Below are 20,360 nucleotides of genomic sequence, written 5' to 3'. Positions count from 1 at the left end.
TGCTGAGAAGGACTAAAGGGTTCTTGTTGATGAAAAACTTAATATGAGCCATCAGTGTGCTATTGCAGCCCCAAAGGCAGGTGGTATCCTGGGTTTCATCAGAAGAGGGATGGCCAGCAGTGCAGAGGAGGTGACTGTCTCCCTCTACTCTTCCCTCATGAGATCCCAGCTAGAGCACTGCATGTAGGTCTGGGGCCCTAACACAGGAAAGATGTGGAACTTTTGCAGAGGATCCAGAGGACCACAAAGATTATATAAGGGCTGGAGCACCTCTCCTATGAAGATAGGCTGAAGGAACTGGGCTTGTTCAGCCTGGGAAAGAGAAAGCTGTGGGAAAACCTCATTGCTGCCTTCCAGTATTTAAAAGAAGTTTATAAACATGAGGGAAATCAACTTTTTTCAAGGGAAGATAGGACGAGGGGCTATGGTTTTAAACTAAAAGAAGGGAGATTTAGATTAGATGTCAGGGGGAAGTTGTTTGCTGAAAGAGTAGTGAGAAGCTGGAACAAGTTGCCCAGTGAGGTTGTGGATGCCCCGTCTGTGGAGGTATTTAAGGCTAGGTTGGAGGGGGCCCTGAGCAGCCTGGTCTAGTACTTGATCTAGCAGCTGACAACTCTGCCTGTGGCAGGGGGGTTGGAACTTGCTGATTCTTGGGGTACCTTCCAACCCAAGCTATTCTATGATTCTGTGAACTTGCGAAAGACACTGCAAATACCAAAAAGTATTTACATAAAATTCTGTCTCTGTCAGTGAGTCTCAGTATCCAGGACAGCCTGAAGGCTATCTGTTCCACTTCTGGAAAAGTCTTGTCTCCAGTCATGCCAGCTATGTTCACCACTTCTTACAGCAGCCACCATACCTCTGCTGAGCTGCAAGCCTACACCTGCCTCTCTGGACTCTCTTATCTTCTTTTACTGCTCACAAGACCTGTGGTCAGCAAGCTCAGTAAAGCCCCTGTTCCCTTGATCATACCCCTTCTGCTACTCTTAAAGGAATGTAATGTGCCACTAAGAACAAGGGAGTATAAACTCAAGTGCTGTCCATGATGGGACCTCCTGCATTACATACTGTTTGTGTATTTGTGAATTGTAAGGTCCTGTCCTTAGGAAGGAGGTCAGCATAGCTCTATGTTAGTCCATGAAACCATATTAATTTGTAACAGCCATAATGGAATCAGCTGAAGTTGAGTCTAGAGATGGGTTAATTCATAGTTTTAATGCAATTGTCTAGTTGCAGCGTCTGAAGCACAGACTCAGATGTGAACGATCCAAATTGTTTATTACAAGTTCTCACATCACTTATATATCTTCACAAGTTTTCTTTTTCTAGCTTTCCCATCCACCCCTACAACTTTCCCATCCACCTTTACATGTCAACAGAGCATTCTACAAAACACTCTTCAACTGTTCATGCAGGAGCTTATCCAATCAGAGCTGTGAGATGTTCTTTTTTCTTCTAGAGGTGTCCTTGGTTCTCATGCAGTTTATCTTGCTCCACAGCTTCTGCTCTGAACAGTTTTTCTTGTATTCTCACACCTAGTGACATGAAACTGAGTAAATACACATGAAAATGCCTTTGCCTTTTTCCTGGACTTCTCTTTCTGCTTATAGAACCTCACATCTTCATAAAAAAATATCTAGCTCTTTGGCAACTTCAAGTTAAGCAGTTATCTGTCAAATGAACTGTGTCTTTTCTTCACATGAAAGTAACATACACACTCTACTCTCCCTTATCACTGGATGGATGTAACTTGTAAATGTGAATTAGAAGTGCTTCTTGCTAAGGCTTTGCAAAAAAACCTTTAACCCATTTAAACAAACCTTTAATAAATGAAAGCAGAGAAGTTCAGTCTCTCAAGATTCACCCCTAAGTAGCCTACCCAATCTACATTAGACTGTACTGGCAAGCCTCCCTGATGACTCTGTCTCAAAAGATTATGTCTATGAGAAAGCAGAAAGGAGCTATGATGTGTGACCTAATTGTTGGGGAGAGTGCACTAAAGGTTTCTGCATTCCTACCGTAACATCAGCGCTAGCACTTAATCACTCATAATATCAGTAAAGATACATTAAAAAGGCCAAATTAATTATTGATGTAAATAGATGAATATACACAGCAGCCATTATTTTTCCATAAAATAGTCATTGCTGAACTGTTTTTACGCACTTCTAGTATACTTACTTTTCCTTGTCTCTAATGAAAATCAGATATCCTATGTGAAATACAGCACATGACTGTGGAAGATAAGTTATTTGCTGTATGACATGTCTCTCTTAAAGAGAAGTTCACAATCAGATTGGAAGAGAACTTGAGTATTTCGAGACGGTGGGATTATTGCAGCCAGAGGGTTGCAGTCAATGGCTCTATGTCCAGGTGGAGTCTGGTCACAAGTGTGTCCCACAGGAGTCCATCTGTGGACAGGTGCTCTTTAACATCTTTATCAGTGACCCGGACAGTGGAATTGGGTGCGCACTCAGCAACTATAAGCTGAGATACAAAAGAAAAAAGGGACAGCATCCAGAGGGACCTGGACAGGCTTGAAATGTGGGCCAACAAGAACCTAATGATGTTTGAAAGGCCAAGTGCAAGGTGCTCTCCTTGGATCAGGGAAATCTCAGATATGTATACAAACTGGGAGAAGAACTCATTGAGAACAGCTGTGTGGAGAAGGTTATGGGGGTTCTAGTGGACAAAAAAGCTGGGCATGAGCCAGCAGTGTGCCTTTGCAGCCTGGAAGGCCAGTGGTAACCTGGGTTCCTTCAAAAGAGGAGTGACCAGCAGAGAGAAGGAGGTTATTGTCCCTTATACGTTGTTCTTCTAAGACAAAATCTGGAGTGCTGCCTCCAGCCTGTAGCTCCCAGCACAAGAAAGATGTGGAGTTGTTGGAACAGGTCTAGAGGAGGGCCACAGAGATAATCAAAAGTCTGGAGCACCAATCGTATGAAGAAAGACTGAGGTAATTGGTACTTTTTTCTGTGAATTTTTAATACTTACTTTTAACATCTTTGTTTTTTTGGCAGGGTGCAGAACCAAATGATAAAGCAGAGTCCATGGGAACATTAAAACGATTGCAGAAATTGGTCCGAACCAAAAAAGCCAATACACAAAGCTTGGAGGATGTCAAACATGTTTTGATCCCCCTTAGTAAGTAAAACATCAGATCAGCATTCTTTCCAATATGTGCCAAATGTCACTGTATTGAACATAACTATGAACAATCCTCTCCTGATCTGTCATTCACCACCCACGATTTTCAAACCCCAGCTGAGATGTTACTGTGATAGCACTTTGTGGTGACATCCTCATAGTGTGAAAACCTGTTTCCTGTCATGTTGGCTTGAGTTTTGTAACAGTATATCTTGCAAGTGGGAATTTCAGCTAAACAGTGGGGCCTCCGTGCTAAGGACAGTGTTTCTAAAACGAGTTCTTGGTTTTGCATCTCATTTCATATCAGGAAGGCAAAGCTTACAAAAGCAAAGTTAACAGTCAGTGTTCATCCATGAGTCAGTAGCAGCTGGGAGTGCAAGAAGGTCTGCTGCATCAGTCAGTCTCTCATCATACCTGATTGCCTAAGGTATGATGCCTAAGGTATGATGTTGGGTCTCCTCCTATAAATTACTGATCTGACTGTGCAGCAGCTCTTAATCCAAATTTATTTTGCCAACATTTATTTAACCTTGCATGCATTTGGTATAGAGATATTTTTTAAACAAATCCCAGCAAATGACTTTTAGTGATCTGATTAATTACTACTCCAATCAAATCACTGTGAAGAAATTTAGATGTGGGATAGATTTCAGCAACTACTTTGTAATTCAAACATACATAACAGGAAGGGGTAGGAGACTAATTATGTAGAAAAACTTTCTGAACCTTTCCAGTATTTAAACTAAGCATATACTCTCCGCAATTATTGCAATAATATGACATTGACTTAGTAAATTTTTGTATTCATTGCAAAAACAGTAAAAATTTCCAGGATTTTGAGGGAACACAAATAAGCCAAGAGGAGAATAAATCTTGCTGTTGGCTCAGATGTCTTTTTGTCTTTGTAGTTATTATATGTTTTTTTTTAATGGAGTCTTTGGCTATTTCATTACATAGAATGCAAAAGACAATATTTAAGAAAAGTATTACGCTATTTTCTGTAGGTTTTGCAATATATCATAACAGAAGTATTTGTATTTTTAAAGATACATTAGAAGATACTTATCTTTCAGAAGAGGATGAAGAGGCACTAACTTCTTGCATGAAACTGGCAAAACCTCAGGAAAAGAAAGCCTGGAAAGACAATGTGAGGAGAAAAGAAGAGACTGAGACTAGGGCAGAGTTTATTTCTGCATCTTTGGGCCGATCGTATACTTCCAAATTTAGTAACTTAGGAATGATTTCAATCCATTCAGAAACTGAATTTCATTTGTGGAGTGACTGGAAGCCATTTCCTGATAACCAGCTCTGTCCTTGTGATTTCTTGATTTCAAAAATAGAAGAATGGGAAAAATGTACTTGTGCTTCTCATCAGCCACATCTTACAAATTCCTTAACTGATATGGATCTGCAGTACTCCTGGGTAAGTGGAAGTGGTTCTTTTTGTACTGAAATGGGTAAAAATTAGAAGCTTTTTGCTCTGGTTCACCATTAAAAGATGCTGTCATTTTACATATAGTTCTGGAATGCAGTAAATCAGATCTGGATTTCAGGTGAATGGACACGTCAGTCAGAGTAATACCAGGGGTTCCTTATCCTGAGGTCGTTCATTTTCAACCGTGCAGGCATTGGCAGCATTGAACCAGCTTTAGATCATTTTGTTTCTCATCAGACACACTGGCTTTTTCAGCTGTACGTTAAATACTCATCCAGGCTTGGAAAACTTTTTGAAAGTCTGGGGTAAACTGAAGTCAGTAAGGGTCAATGAAACAAGCGGTGTTGGATCAGGCCCCTAGAGGTCACTGCAATTCTAGTAAGGGACACTAGAGTTATTTGGAGAAAGGTCAGAGGCTGAAGAAGTATTGATGTATCTGTCTTCTTGGATCAGGTCAGCTGGTGAAACCTGTTTTTGCAATTACCTTTGTGGCAACAAGTTCTTAGGGATGGATGCAGGGGAGCAGAGTTCGATCTTGTTCTAAAACAGTCTTTCTGAACAGCCATCTAGAAGAGGCTTTTCTGTTTCAACTACTGTTTTTTGTTGTTCTTGTTGTTGTTGTTGTTGTTGTTGTTTTGTTTTGTTTTTAAGTGCAATTTAAAACTAGGAAAAAACCAAACATAAACTTTAGTTGGAGAGATATATAAACAATGGACACTGCTGTGAGGTTTTTCTGCCCCTCAATACTGGAAACAGCAGGTCTTCTGGCATTGCACAAAGTGATGGTAAACACGTGGAAAGTGATCAACTGACTGAAAACTATCAGGGAAAAAGCAAACAGCAGACTCCTTTGCCTTTTCATTCATTCCCTCATGCTGTGCTCCAGGGACAGAGATGGTTCACGCTCTGCAATAACACCAGCTCTCAGGAATGTGAATCTAAATCACAGGAGGCAAGATAGCTGCAGGCACCTGCAAGCTGTGTGTGCAAATAGAGACCTGAGTAACCAGAGCCTGATCTGAATCAGTTTCTGGTATATGCTGAAAACAGCACTGTCTTTAATGTGTGCTTTTATATCATTAGGAAAGGTACACACACATACATCGTTGCTGCAGTGAAGTAGGTCAATATAGCAACCATATTCTTGAATATACTGAAGTAGTCATTTAGCTTTTTTTAAATGATGCTGTAGCCTGCACAACAAAAAGCAGTACCTGATATATGGGATTTGTAGAGCAAAATGTAGCATGGAAGATTTTCCTGGGATTTGGCATAGAAAACAGAAAAGCCAAAGCATTGATTGATGATTCTGTAATTAGGACAGAAAGAAAATTGTTCCCCAAAAAAAGATAATGAAGGTGCTGTAGTGAAATCCCAGATAGCCTCAGCAGTGCAGACTCTCAGGGAGAGCCCTGTAAACAGACTTTTGGGGCAGAGTTTTGGTAGAAATAGGATGGAAGCTGTGCACGAAAGACTGTTGTGCTGTGTGAGTCCCCATCTACAAGTAAGCAGGATTCCCTATAGAAACCAGGTTGTGTGAGGAACGCTGGGCTCCATCATATGCTTTATCCTAGTGAAAGAAACTCAGCATCTCAAGCTAAGACTGAATGAAGCCCCACTGCAAAATGCTAATAGTATTGATGTGTGGGTCAGATTTATGAGAGCGTAAATGTTGATTCAAATAATTCTATTTCATTTTGCTGCAAACAGTCTGTTAACATTCTCTACATTGTTGAGATTTATCCTACCCATGTTACTATTAAGTGCCAGCAAGAGCTTTAGTGCTTTTTTTTTTTTTTCTGCATTATTGTTTATTTTGCCATCTGCTTTCCTGATGGACAGTTTGTTTCCTGACTTTAATGTAAAACTCTCTGGGCTTAGTCTCTTCAGATTTAGATTACAGGCAAGACATCTTATTCTTTGCATTTGCATTCTACCAACTGGCTCAATTGAAGATTATGAAGACTGGATTTTCAGTTTTGCTTTTTAAGAATCAAAAAAGCCAGCACTGATGGTTTTGCTATGAGAGGATTAGGCACAAAGGATGATGCAGATGTTCTTTCTGATGTTGATTTACTTACTAGAGTAAACCCAATATTTTGCATAATACTCTTTCTGATTCTAAAAGTAAAGCAACATTTCATTTTCCTGGCTGATCTTGGCTTGGCTACTGCTCTATTGTCTGTAGCATGATACAGAGTAGATAGTCTGAGGTAATACTGAAATGCTAATAATTACATCCTAACTTAAGGAAAATTGGCAACACTGGAATATGTAAGACTAAGGTTCAAGATTTGCCTATTCTTTTAGCAAACTGTGGCTGATTTATTTAGGGCAGAAATAGATCTCTAGGTTGGATGCGTACTATCTCGACTCATCCTGTCAACCCGTACAAATCTAATGGAGCCTAGGATTTATAAAGCTTGATGTATACATAGTAAATCATTAATGCTCTCCCACAGTCATAAGAAAAAAGGACCTGGATCTCTTAGAGAGAAACTGCTATTTGGAGAAAACTTAATGAATGATCTTAATTCCCTTCTCCTAGTTTTTTCCTCAGACTTCTTTCCTTTCTTACTCCCTTGCTCTTTACACAGCCTTCCTTATGGCATTCTATATTGCCAACGTTTGTTTCACCTAAATCAGCAAAAGGCTGGCAGAGGTCATCCACACTGGTCGCCTAAGCAAGAACTGTGAGAACAGGCCTGCACTGTCAGCTACAACACTCACCAAACTCCTCCAGCTAGTCTTCCTTCAGAGCACACATTAAATGCCTGTGTTAGGTCCTGTCTCACCCATCCTGCCCACATGAAAACATTTTAGGAGTCTGTATTTCTGGCCCTTAATTAAATAATGAACCAAATATGCTATGCTACCATTTTATAGCCACAGTGCCACCATTAGCAGCTCTCTGAAAAGTTAGATTAGACATAGGTCATTTTTTTCCTGGATTGTTCAGGTGTTTACAATATAATTGGGGACTGGTCAAAATTGTGCTAAAGACATCACTGCTATTTTAGGTATAAAAAGTAATTTGTAAATAGTTCTTCTGTGGAATGTAGATGAATATATTTAAGAAAATACTGAAAAAAGCAAAAAAGAAGCAATTTGTCCTAGATAAAGAAATTGCTATGCTGAAGATTGTTTTATATTACCAGAGTGTACTGGAGAGAGAAATAGCCTTGTAATTATTGCTTTTCTATTTTCTATTTCAGTGACTACGTGGCTTTTTGCTTTTCTGATCTGACTTGCTTGCTTTCCGGACAAACCATTTCTCAGCATTACCCTTAGTAGACACGTACATTCTGACACTAATTTCTTTGTTGAAGAAACACTCTTCTCCTCAGCTCTATTTACTGACATACAAACTTCTCCAAACATGGTCTACTTAATAGGCCCTGATTCCTGATTCCTTCTCACAGCTTTGCTTGCTTGATATGATTGCTCACATCTTGCACTCTGTGCCATGACTGCTGCTCCTGATCATCATGGCTCTCCAAGAGGTGCTGTGTAATGCCTAGAGGCCTAAGCAGGTTGTTGGATCTCTTGTGTTCTAGGGATCATTATTTTCTAGGTTAGTGGAGTAGGGAGGAAGGATATGAATGTATGGACAGCCAGTAATGACCAGGGACAAAAAGTGCTCTTCTCCAGCAAAATGTTTTCGAAACTGAAACCTGCATTTGACCCGTTCTGCTCAGAGAATGGCTGAGGGATTTCTTCTTCATTCCAGGCAACAGTCTTTCCTGTGCACTAGAACACTACTGTTTTTAATGTGCTTTTTTTTTGTGTGTGTGTGTGTGCTCAGTTTTCTGAAGAAGTTTCACTGTTTTCTGATCGTATTGCTTTCATTTATGTCTTTCTGTTGAGAGGTCCATACAGATCTTAGCAAAGTTTTCTCAGTTATATGTGGAATCACTATTTGGTGCAAACATAACACCATAAGAATGCCTGGAATACATAAAATTGCATTTCTGAGACACCAGTTTTAAACAATTCCAGTTTTTCTAGTTATTTCAGTACCACTAATAAGTGGTATTTTTCAAATCTGCAGCTCTTGTTCTATTTCAGTGGTGGAATAGGAAGCCAGATCCTCACCTATTACGAATTCCTTGTTCTGCTGGTGTTATGAAAGTCCAGTTCACTTGTACCTTTGTTGAGGCTCAAAGTCTTTGCCCTGAAAAGAAGCAAACAGCTGCTGAAAGCAGTCAGGACCATGATGGGTGTTCAGCTGGTAAGCTGTGGCTGAGACCTGAAAGAATACAGGACTGGTTTTCTAAGAAATGAAACTGTCTCCAGCTGCTTCTCTATCATATCTTCACTTGTAAGCCCCCATCAGGTTTCCTGTTTCTTTTTTGACCTAAGTTCAAATGCTACTATGATGTCCCCATCGGTGTACCACAGCTCAGCCTTTTACCTTTTTTTACTTTGCACCTCTCTTACAGGGCCGAGAGATAGCTAGAAACCCCTTGGTGTTCTCTGAGCTGATAGACAAAAGAGAATATTGCTACATCTAAATCTAGCACGTGGTTAAATTCAAAGGCACTCAATATTTCCTGATTCAAACCCTGTTCCATAGCTCTGTTAAAGGTTATTTTGAATTTTAAGCCCTGTGAGGAGGATGGGGATTGAGGTATATTTATATGTGTCTGTTAAAGGCAAATGTTTGTGAACTTGGAGTGGCACTGATTTTAAAATTGGAGGAAAGTCAAGATCCATGCCTGAAATTTCACTGTTTACTTTTCTTAGACATATTAAGCAAAATATTAACTTACCTGAAAAGACATGAATACTAATGAAGTTGAGAGCTCTTATTTTTCCTCATGTCTGCAGTCTTTCCTAATGTCTGTAGATCTCTCATTTCCAGCATCTATGGAATCTTACTACATCTCCTATCATCGGGAGCTTTATTTAAGAAAATGTTATACCAAGTTGTTAAATATCATATGGATTGCTTTAGTACAATATACAGAGTGAAAATCACCTCTTAAAGTGAGGACTCATCCCTCAGGCTTTGTACATGGAGGAGGGGAGTTTGGGATGGCATCACTCAATATTCACTCTTCCAGCCTAGCTATAGTTGCATCACTGAGCTGCGCTGGTATGGTATGCCTGCTGCTGCCATTCTGCTTCCCAAAATGATTCTAGCCACCTTCTTACATAGCAGCATGAAAAATTTAGAAATTAGTAGTGTCTTTCTCTGCAATGACTTTGAATATGCACTCTCAGAGCAGGTTTTAAAAACATGAAAAATTTGATGCTACTTCACTATGGTAACTGTTGTCCTACTTTATATTTTTAATACCTTACTGAAATTTTCATAGCTATGTAGGGAATTATGCCACATTTTCTGTTAATCTCAGAAGTATATGTACCCGACTACTAAAAAGCTTAACAATTTCAAGCTTCTCCTTAATATTGCTGGGCTGTTCTGTATGTTTTGATAGGTAGTACTTGCTAGAATATATATGGCTAAATGAGAATTAAGTGAATTTATTTACAGCAAAGGTACTTTAAAATACCACAGCGTCTTTAATATTGTTTCAGATAGCTGCAGAAGAGCATTTCACTTCACCTCAGCTGATTTCATGGTGTTGCTTTCAATGTAGCTGTTATGTAATGCAGAGCTATAGCTGGAGAGAGAAATGAAAGGTTATTTTTGATTGCTGTTGTGCATAAAGTATGAAAGGAAATGTAATTGTTAAAAGTGCTGGGAAAATTGTGCATTTCAGATATTTATTCTTTGTAAATTGCATATGAATTCATAATAGGAAAAAGAAATGGTACCTGCTTCATGAAACATGATTAAGAGTCAAAATATAATTAAGCTAAGTGCATTTTTTGATAACCAACTGTCTGATGAAAGGATGACTTCCTGTTAGCATCCTTTAGAATTGCCAAAATGATGCACTTTTGCATACCAAGAGAAAATTAGATGTACTGCCTGTCTGCTGCTTCATATACCTATGCTATGATAATATTATCCGTCTTGCAGATCACTATCTTCATTCAGTCCAATATTTTATAAATGGTATTTTTCTTCTTTTTTAATATTAAAAAACATTAAAAGTTGTCCCTTCTTCCCATATGTCATACACAGCAAAACAAAGTATACGTTACTCTGCTTGAGTAGTGTTCCTATTGAAAATCAGCTGCTATAGGCTGTATTTTGTTCCTATGCTGTGATAATGCATTAGTTCCTGATGTTGGCAGGAACCTTGTGACCAATGAAGCCATCATGTGCCTTCAGATCTACCCAATACTGGAACTTTTTAAGCACAATTTATCTCCTTACACAGCATAATGAAGTTTTACTTCTGCGTAGATTCACTTTTGAAACTTAAATTTCGGCCCAATTTTGTGCTTACTAAATCGGTGAAAAACTCCCCTTCTGTAGTCAAAATATTAAGTCTTCATTAGTTCAGTATACCTTATTCTTGACAAACTTGGTAGGGATTTGACTGAATGTAGGACTAAGGAAGCCACAACCTAGGATGACTCAAGGATCCTTATTTGCCTTAATTTACAAGAATACATAGGTGGTAGGTGCATATAAAAATGTCTCATATTCTTTGTCTACTTCCCCAACTAATGTAAATGACTCCATTTAAGGAACATTAATTTTCTGGAACTATTTAAGGAACATTAATTTTCTGGAACTACTAAATTGGCTCAGGAGATTATCATGTTTCCTGTCTTGTTTTGTGAGTGTTGATTAGGCTAGTTATTCTCTTTGGTAAGACACCTTTTTATACTTTAAAGTACTCTGCTAAAGGTTATTTGTGAAATAAGCTTTTTATAAATTAGAGGAAATTGGCTCGGATTTTGTCTCCCTCACATAGAAGTGTTGGTTATGTTGCATGATACCAGTTCTCAGCAGCGCATAAATGGACTAGCAAGGATTTTCAATGCCAGAAAGACATTAAGATTTCTAGGGCTGCTGCGTTATTAGAATAAAAGTACAGGGCTGCTTCAAAAGTAATGCCTCCTATTTTATTATGTCAGCCCATGACATCAGAGGCAGATGTTGGTGATATGGCAGTAGAGGCTGAACCTTCCCATCAATATTCCATTATATTTTGTTGCCATGTGACAGGTGGCAGTTGAGGGGCAGTCTGAAAAAATGGTGTCTGACATGGAAGTATGTATGAAGCAAAGGTGTTTCACTGAATTCCTCCATGTGAAAAAGTGGCACCCACTGATATTCATCAATGCTTGCTGAATATTTCTGGAGACTAACTAGTGGTATGAGCACAGTGATGCAAAGTGTGGTACATTTCAGCAGTGGTGACAGTGACAGTGGGTTACTTCCACTGGTACAGCTCTTTGAAAGTGTGGCATGCAGGCTTTTGTTCATTGCTGATGAAAATGCATAGCTAACAGTGATGACTGTGTTGCAAAAATAGTGTTTTGTAGCTGAGAATTTGTTTTAAGAAATAGCGTTATTGTACTCTTTGTATCTGCTGTTGTTTCTGTGGAAATAAATAAGAGGCATTACTTCTGGAGTGACCTATCTATTTTTGAGTCCAAGTGGAGAAATTCTTCTGTTCTGACACTGTCCAAAAACAGGGCATTTTTTGCATAATTTCAAACATCTTTTTAGAAACTGAAAATGGAATTTGAATACTGGCTTTTCATCCAGCTTTGAAAAAATAATTGTGAGTAAAATGAAGAACGGCTTCTAAATAACAAGATTTGAAATGAAACTGTTGCTACACATTTTAAATTTTGTTATTTAAATATCATTAAAATCATTAAAATATAGAGCTTAGGTTTGTTTTTTTCAAAAACTCATTAAAAAATTAGTAAATTACTTTTACTTGAATATTATTTTGAAAGGAATTCACCTATAGTAATGAAATTTCTGGACTGACTTTCTGTAGATGTTTAATTGCTTGAAAAAGTTTGCCTTCACTAATATATGGGGAAAATGAATTGGAAACTTTAACATAGCATAATTCTTGTTGGAAGTGCTCACATTCTAATCCATTTGAAGAAATCTGGCTGACTATTTTTCATGAAAGAACCAAATTAATTAGGTAAGTGACATGAAAATTCTTTTTCACTTCTACGTACAACTTACACTTAATAGCATTCTATAAGAAATGACAACAAATAGTGCGTGGGAAGTGGGAAAAGCAGGAGTTCAGACAGAGGCAGACAATATTGTGTATCTTTATGGGCTTTCGATATTTAATTCTGGGTTTTGTAGGTGTTTTAAAACACAATTTCCTGTCTCACAAATGAACTGTGCTTCCTAATTACTGCTGTAAAAATTAATCAGTGTAACAATACAGGAGTACATGTGGCCTCGGTTATTGACTGTTGTGTTAGCCACTGCACTAGTTCACAAGACAGATCACAGATACATACAGATGATGGCTCACATCCTACAGATAGATTTATACAAGTGGAAAATGGTGAAATCAACTGATCTAGATGACATTTTAAAATAGCCAGGATGTTATTCAGATTTTTCAGTCCAAAAGCCTTGAAGTCAAACGCCTAAAACTTTGTTTGCAGTTATGTTCACTGAAATTTTCTGCTTGTCCAACCACAGGGCCAAAAACTGAGGAGTACAGCAGGCAGTCAGTGGTAAATGGTGAGATGAACAAGTAGTAACAAACTTTCTTAGCTTTTCACTGAAAAATAGTGGTGAAATAAATATTCCAGTAATCCATAGTAGCACTCAGCTATCTTAACTCTGTGCATCAAGATCCAGTTATTAAGGATGTAGACACTGCCAATTCAATTCCCTGCACTTCTACGACCTCCTGTGTGATATTAGACAAATAACTTGTCTGCCTCAGGCTTTGTTTGGCAAATGGAGACAGCATGTTATTTTACACATCAGATAGTTGTTGCACCAGCAAGAATGCACATTCCAACTTGTGGCACAGGCAGGAGTTCAGACTCTGACACCTCCATTCAGATTCGTCCTTTGCACTGAATCAAACAGCAGAGAAAATATAGTAAATAATAACATTATTAAAACTTCATCATAAAATATATGTGCAAAGGAGTGAAACTGAAGTATCATAGATAGCATTTAATTCTGCTTTCCCTAAATCCTGCATTCTTGGGTTTGATTTTTATTTTTTCAATCTAATGGATTATGTTACCTGAGAGTGCTACTTTTTTTTTTTATAATTTAGGTTTATGGGGGTGCTTGAACCCAAACTTGTTTCCTCTCCAGGAATTCCTGGTGTGTAGCTCAGGAGAGCTTGTAGCAAATCATGGAGCTGTTGGAGAGAGAAATTTCATCTCTTTTACATCAACTTCTGCTTTCATTGGCAGCAGCAAGGACAAGGAGATAGAAAACACCCAGGACAATTTGTGTGGAAGAAATAACAGGGATCACATAAGTGAGAGTAAGAAGTAATTAGAAGACTCCTGATTTGCAAGGATTGAGTTTGAAAGCTCATACCCTTTGTGGGAAAGTGAGAGGGGAAGGAGTGAATAATACTCTGAAAAAAATCAAGGGTGGTAAAGGAAATCCTGAAGAAAAGTGGGGTGTTTGTGAAGGGGCAAAGCACTCCAGCTCTCTCCACAAAGCAGAGTTTTGGAGATATCCTCCCTTGCACATTCCCTTCTCTCCCCAAAGACAAGTTACTGACACGTAGGTCATTACCTTACAGCTACTGAGTACTGTGACTGTTCCTTTGAGTGCTTTTAGCCAACAGACAGGTTGAGATAACACACATTATCTCAGATCTTAATGAAACAAATGTATGAGAATGTGCTTCATCTCAGTGATGGGCTAAGACCATTTTTCTTCCCCGCCAGTGTGGCTCAGCTGGCCTGGGGCAACTTGCTCAATTATGATCATTCAGCCTGAAGTATCCCATGAAGACCTGAGCAAGACAAGCAGGGCAGAACCATGAATGGCAAAGGGAGAGATCACCTGACAGAACTCCAGCAGGAAAAGAGCTTCTCTTCTGCATGGTAGAGCTCAGCTTGGCTACAGATTGCCCATCCTGTGTCACCGTTCAGTGGAGAGATGGCTGACAGATTGGGTGAACTATCTATGCCTGCCAGAGCAGAAGACAGAGATCCCTGCAGTGAGATTCAGGCGTTGAAGTGAGAGCCATGGACAGGGCTGCCCCCATCAGCTCAGGATGCCCAGGACCCCATCCAATCTGGCTTTGAGTGCCTCCAGGTATGGGACACCACAACTTCTATGGGTAGCCTGTGCCAGTGTCTCACCACCCTCTGAATAAAGAATTTCTTCCTAACAAATAACCTAAATTTCTCCTCTTTTAGTTTCAAGCCATTCCTCTTTGTCCTATCACTATCAGATCGTGTAAAAAGTTGATCCACCTCCTGCTCGTAAGATTTATATGTAAAGCAAATTTGTCCCCCTCTTTCACTTTCAAATTTTATTTTCTCCCACTTTAAAACATGTTCAAGAAATAAAGGAGAAATAACCTTTTCTTTGGTTAACAAAATGAAAGTGAAGCCCTGCAAGTGAATGCCAACCTTTATTCCTTTTCATGTTATGATCTAAAGAACCATCCTAATGCTGTGGTGGCACAGCATCTTGACGTTCTGACATGAGTGAAGAAATTCAGCAGGAGATGTTTACTAGTAAAAGATAGCTCAAACTACAGAGTTTCCTGACAGCAGGCTGCACATTACAGTTTATCAGAATTTACTTTTGTTGATCTTGATTCTAATCAGAGATAGGCAGACATCATGTACATACCTTGAGAAAATCCCCTGCTGCACCGACAATGCTGATGCATTAAGCTGGTCCTCTAAATGCTGAATGAAGCATGTCATGTTCTGTGTGAGAGATTAGAATGGAGAGCCTGAATTTATTGTTGTATTCGTTCCCTTTATCACAAATCTCATATTTGAGCTTTTTGAATAGATACACAAGGCAACTGTCATTCTTTATCTGTAAATGCATTTCTGGGAGGCTAAACATCAGCTGAATAATTATAAAACAACAGTTGTATAAGCCTGCAAATTACGTGGAGTAAAATGTCCTCATGTCTGATTTGTAATCCCAGTGTTCACTAACAGAATCCACTGAGATGTCTCAGGCACAAACACTGCAATGTAGCTTTGAGCTACAACTTAACATTCACTCTGAGAAACAACATGCAATTCACCAGCATGCCTGAACCCACAGCAGCAGCGTCTCACCACTTACTTTCTATAATTCACAGGCTGTAAACTGTGCTCTGCTTACAATAAATTGTACAAGAAAACCACCAGTGACGCACATATTTTTGATGGAAATTACTACACAGATGCTGGGTAAGCTTGTGGCTGTTTTACAAGATACCAACCTTGCTGACTCTGAGTTTTCCCAACAGGACAACCTGGAAGATATAGATACAACTTTGGCTTTACTCTTAAAGATAATAAGAAAGGGATTTGTTCAATAGGTGAAAACGAATCTCCTTGAAAATCCTTCTGTCACAATAGTATAGATTTTTATTGGTGTTAGTGCTAACCTGACGGTGCAGGTATGAGTGATCTGTTCATCTACTGCTCATACAAGACGATGTGCTGGGATCAAAGTTTGAGATAAGTTCTTGGTGCTTCATTTTCCCTTTAGGCCAGGTGATACTGGGAGCATGCCAAGGACATAGTTGGAGGGCCTGGCCATGAAACATCTTTTTTTTCTTACCCACTAGGCACGGCTTTTTGTACTAGACATGTCTTTCAATTCAGTGGAGTTTTAGTAGAGATGTTCTACAGCCTGTCCCTGCCATATTTCTTTGTGACTCCATTGACCTTAAAGGCAAAGGATTAGCATAAGAAAAGAAAGAATTGCGAAAATATTTTTTCAGGTAGAAAAGGAAGCTTGAGAGTCTCAGGAAAGTTGAATTCACAATTTCCCAAGACTCAACAAGATGACGATATTTCTGCTTCTTTGTGCTCTGTTTCTTAAACAAGTTTGGAGTCCACTCTGTTGTTCCCTGATGCTATTTCAGTAGGCATATGGCATTAAGAAAAAAAAGCTCTGTTTCTAATGTTAATTATTTGGACAAGATAAAGTTTTTTGTAGCAAACTTCAGTTATTATGTAGGTCACTCCAAAAGCGATGTCTCTTATTTATTTCCATGGAAATTACAAGCACAATGACACTTTGATAAATCAAATTCTCAGGTACAAAACACTATTTTTTGGCATTCTCACTACCACTAGCTATGCATTTTTGCCAGCAATGAACAAAAGCCTGCATGCCACACTTGTAAAGATCTGTACCAGTGGAAGTGCTCCTCTGTCGCTGTCACCGTGCTGAAATGATGAAATGTTGCTGTCACCCTCTGCATCACTATGGTCACATCCACTGGTTGGTGTCCAGAAACATTCAGCAAGCATAAATGAATGTCAGTGGGTGCCATTTTTTTTACATGGAGGAATTGATTGACACACCTTTGCTTCAAATGGACTTCCATGTCAGATGCAGTTCCGTCAGACTACCCTTCTGCTGCCATCTGTCTCACAGCAGCAACATGTAATGGAAAATTGGTGGGAAGGTTCAGCCTCTACTGCCATACCACCAACCGCCTCTGATGTTGTGGGCTGACATAGTAAAATAGGAGGTGTCACTTTCTGAACAGCCCTGTAGTTTGCTGAATAGCCACTTTATACAGGTTCCATAAGAATTATCATACTTAGTACAGAAAGTGAGTGTTCGTGATATAGTGTCAACCCTCTGCCACATTGAGAGTGTAAGCTTAGAATATTTTTATCCTGTCTCGTCTCTCAAAAAATTTTGAGTTTATATTACTTCATTTTTTCCTCATGACAAAAAGCAGCGAGGAGCCTATTCACCGGGAAATTACAGACCTCATTTCATGAATAAAAACCTCTAGGCATTATGGACCAATTTTCAGTGCTGGGTGCTCACAATGATGAGACTGCACTGAGTGTTGGATAGATATAAAATGGAACTCCAACTCCATTCCCCAGAAGCTCAAGGAAAAGTCAGAGCTTCAATGTTCAGTGTTTAATTTAAATACTTATACAATCAACGCAGGCAGCAATATCTGGCTTTTTTCATGGATTATTATTGTGGGTGGGAAGGCTTTTTCACACTTGTTTCTTTACTTTCTTTCTTTACATCTTTGCTGTGGTGGTTCATGGAGAGAACTGCACTGACAAATAACAGTGACTGCAACCATGACTGGCTCTTGCACAGATTAGACCAGGAGAGGGAAGTATCTAGCTGTGTTATGACCCATTATTAGTACGTACATTTGAGGAAATTGTGTTCTGCTCCTGAACATTCCTTGAGGAAATAAAGACTAAAATTGTTAAGTAAATTATTCACTGCAAATTATTCTCTCAGTTCCATTTGCTATTCTGAGATTTCTGCTATATCTAGGCACCCTAGACCAGACAGAGTATAGGCATGGACATAAAAGCAAAGGGTACATTATAGAAGCCCTATGTTAATTGAAATAAATAGCCTAACACACTTCAGAATTGCTTAGCATAAGGGAAAGTAATGTAAGGTATCTAAGTCTCCATTTAAACTTGGGCCAGATTTCTGTGATGGACTGATATAAAATTTTCCTCGTTTGCTTTTTGGCTACTATGCTAACTTCTTTATTCTAATTTTGCTCTACTTTTTGGTAATATAAAAATAATCAAATACTGAAAGGATGAGCTTACAGTGTAGGTAATAGGTAGTTTTTTCTTTCAAGGTAAGGTAACTGGATGGAGCCACTGAGGACTTTGACACTATTGTGGCATTTGATACTGTGTGGGTGGAAGACACATAAAGCACTCGAGTATCCAGGACTATTTATCATGGACCACTCATTAAAACTGAATAATGATAATAATAATAAGCTATAACGTATATTGCCTTTTATAAAAGGAATCATTTTCATGGGGTCATCTTAATTACTAAGTGGAACACTTTTCTTCCCATTGGACTTTGCAGAGTGGAGAGCAGCATTACCTGAGTATTTCAGGATGGAGGATTCAAATCTGAGCCCAATAAAATTAATCTTCAAAACTTCTATTGATTTTGCTGCAGTTTGGATCAGGTCCAAAGACCAGCAAGGAAATGAAATAAGTTATGTGCAATTATGTCCAATAGAAAATTAGGTACGAGAATTTTAATTGCTGTTTTACGTAGGTATTCATTCCTCTTCGAAAATACATCTTGAAATACAGAGAATACAAGCACCAAGCTTTTTATTATTTTTTAATAGAGAAGGGCCCTCTTTGAAATGTATTGGTTAACTTACTGTTATACGTTTGTTTTTTTTTTTCACTTAGTTACTTTTTAAAACTAGTGTGGGTCAACCTTCCAAGGGCAAGAACATAATCAGGTCAGCTTTCAAGCTGCTATAATTTTTCTGATATGTGGATGAGGAAAGGAAATAGATATGGGTGGGCACTATATCTCTTGAAATGGCCTCTTTCTTCCTGTTTAACAATAAATATTCTACAGAAAGGAAGCTCATATATTACTCTTCAGATGAGTTCCCATTTTATTAATCATGAAGATTTTAATAGTGGTCTGAGACAGGAAATCACATTCTAATGATCTGCACAGTCTTATTTAATCCTCAGCTTTGGATCAGATAAAAAAGAAAAGCAATATACTGCAATGTACAGCTATGTAGATAAATAATAGGGTTTAATTACTGTAAAACACACGTACAGCATTTTTAATAACATATGGCTTTACTGAATTACTAAGGCTGATTAAATATCAATGGTAAAACCTCCTTAGGGTTAGAAACTTAAATAGACTTTTCAAGTGCTGTTATCAGATATATGAAAGAAAAATATACCTTAGAGTTCATCAGTTTTATTAACAATTACTATTAGTAATAATAATGAATTATATATCCCTTGGAGTTTATAATAATTATTATTAATAATCAATATTTAATTAATAATAATGCTGATGAACTCTGAGGGATATCATATTGATAATAAAATTCAGCTCTATACAGAAGGAATGTAGTTCTAGTTAAAATGTGAAGTAAGACATTTTGGGTGCTGGGCTAAGGTTCAATACATATACAGAAAAAACAGACAGGGCTTTACCAGGGTGTGTGCACTGAGTGTTTGGATCCACAAGGATTCATGAATTGCTATCTGATGGAAGACGTTTTCACAGGCTTGCTAAAAGAAGTTTTAACTGCAAAATGTATGAGGAAATTACTTCAAATAGATTTTCTTGAAAACCATTTTTTTTCTGAAAAAATGTCAGAAATTTTTGAAAAAAAATGTATTTTTAACCTAATTCTTCTTCACTTTTTCAGCTCTGCAGCTTACTTAGAAATAGTTTTCTTTGTTCATCTGCAGCATTGAAACTCTGTGGGTGGCTCAAATTTAAGTTTGAAATTTGCCTGAATCTCAATAAAAAGGCAATGGGTTTTTTTCATAGTTTCAGATTTTATACTGCATGATTCACAACAAAGTAGTTTTACTTAGGATACTCAATAATTGTTTGTTTGAATTTGGCAAATAATATCAAACAAGATGAAGCAGACAATCAGAACTCACTTAGTACCTCTACTTTCATTGTAGCCTCTCTGCTGTAAACCTCCTGCTAGAGTTGATCCTTCTCCCTTCTACTTTTCACCTAATCAGTGACAGCAGAGAACTGAAAAAGCTATTTCAGGATGTCCAAATTCCCTGACGAAAGGCAAAAAATTATTTGACCATAGAAAAGAAGATGGCCTTAGAAATTTTCTCTTCTCTTCCACGTAGTGGTCTTTAACCTTGCTGCATTTATTGAATGGCTATAGAGCAATGAGTGGGAGGCATTAGGGACCAGCTAGACCGTGTG

General features: G+C 38.3%; 1 protein-coding gene and 1 long non-coding RNA gene across 3 annotated transcripts in view; one reads left to right on the top strand and one right to left on the bottom strand.

The window, feature by feature from the left end:
• The window catches only part of SAMSN1 (SAM domain, SH3 domain and nuclear localization signals 1), a 154,365-nt gene that overhangs the window by 100,715 nt on the left and 33,290 nt on the right, over positions 1–20,360 (top strand). For both annotated transcript variants that reach the window (XM_085241259.1, XM_085241268.1), the window contains 2 exons: positions 3,021–3,144; positions 4,194–4,570. In XM_085241259.1, coding sequence (XP_085097385.1) covers positions 3,021–3,144; positions 4,194–4,570 — 501 coding nt within the window. The remainder of the gene's footprint in view (positions 1–3,020; positions 3,145–4,193; positions 4,571–20,360) is intronic.
• On the bottom strand, positions 1,260–4,046 carry LOC146545528 (uncharacterized). The gene is made up of 2 exons (XR_014887666.1): positions 2,995–4,046; positions 1,260–1,535 (listed from the first exon to the last, which is right to left on the bottom strand). It is a non-coding gene; the product is annotated as an uncharacterized LOC146545528 (long non-coding RNA).

Source organism: Meleagris gallopavo, chromosome 1 (assembly GCF_905368555.1).
Source record: "Meleagris gallopavo chromosome 1, MGAL_WU_HG_1.1, whole genome shotgun sequence".
Taxonomy (NCBI): Eukaryota; Metazoa; Chordata; class Aves; order Galliformes; family Phasianidae; genus Meleagris; species Meleagris gallopavo.
The sequence above is the reverse complement of the archived record's forward strand: the minus strand, read 5'-3'. Positions and strand labels throughout refer to the sequence as shown.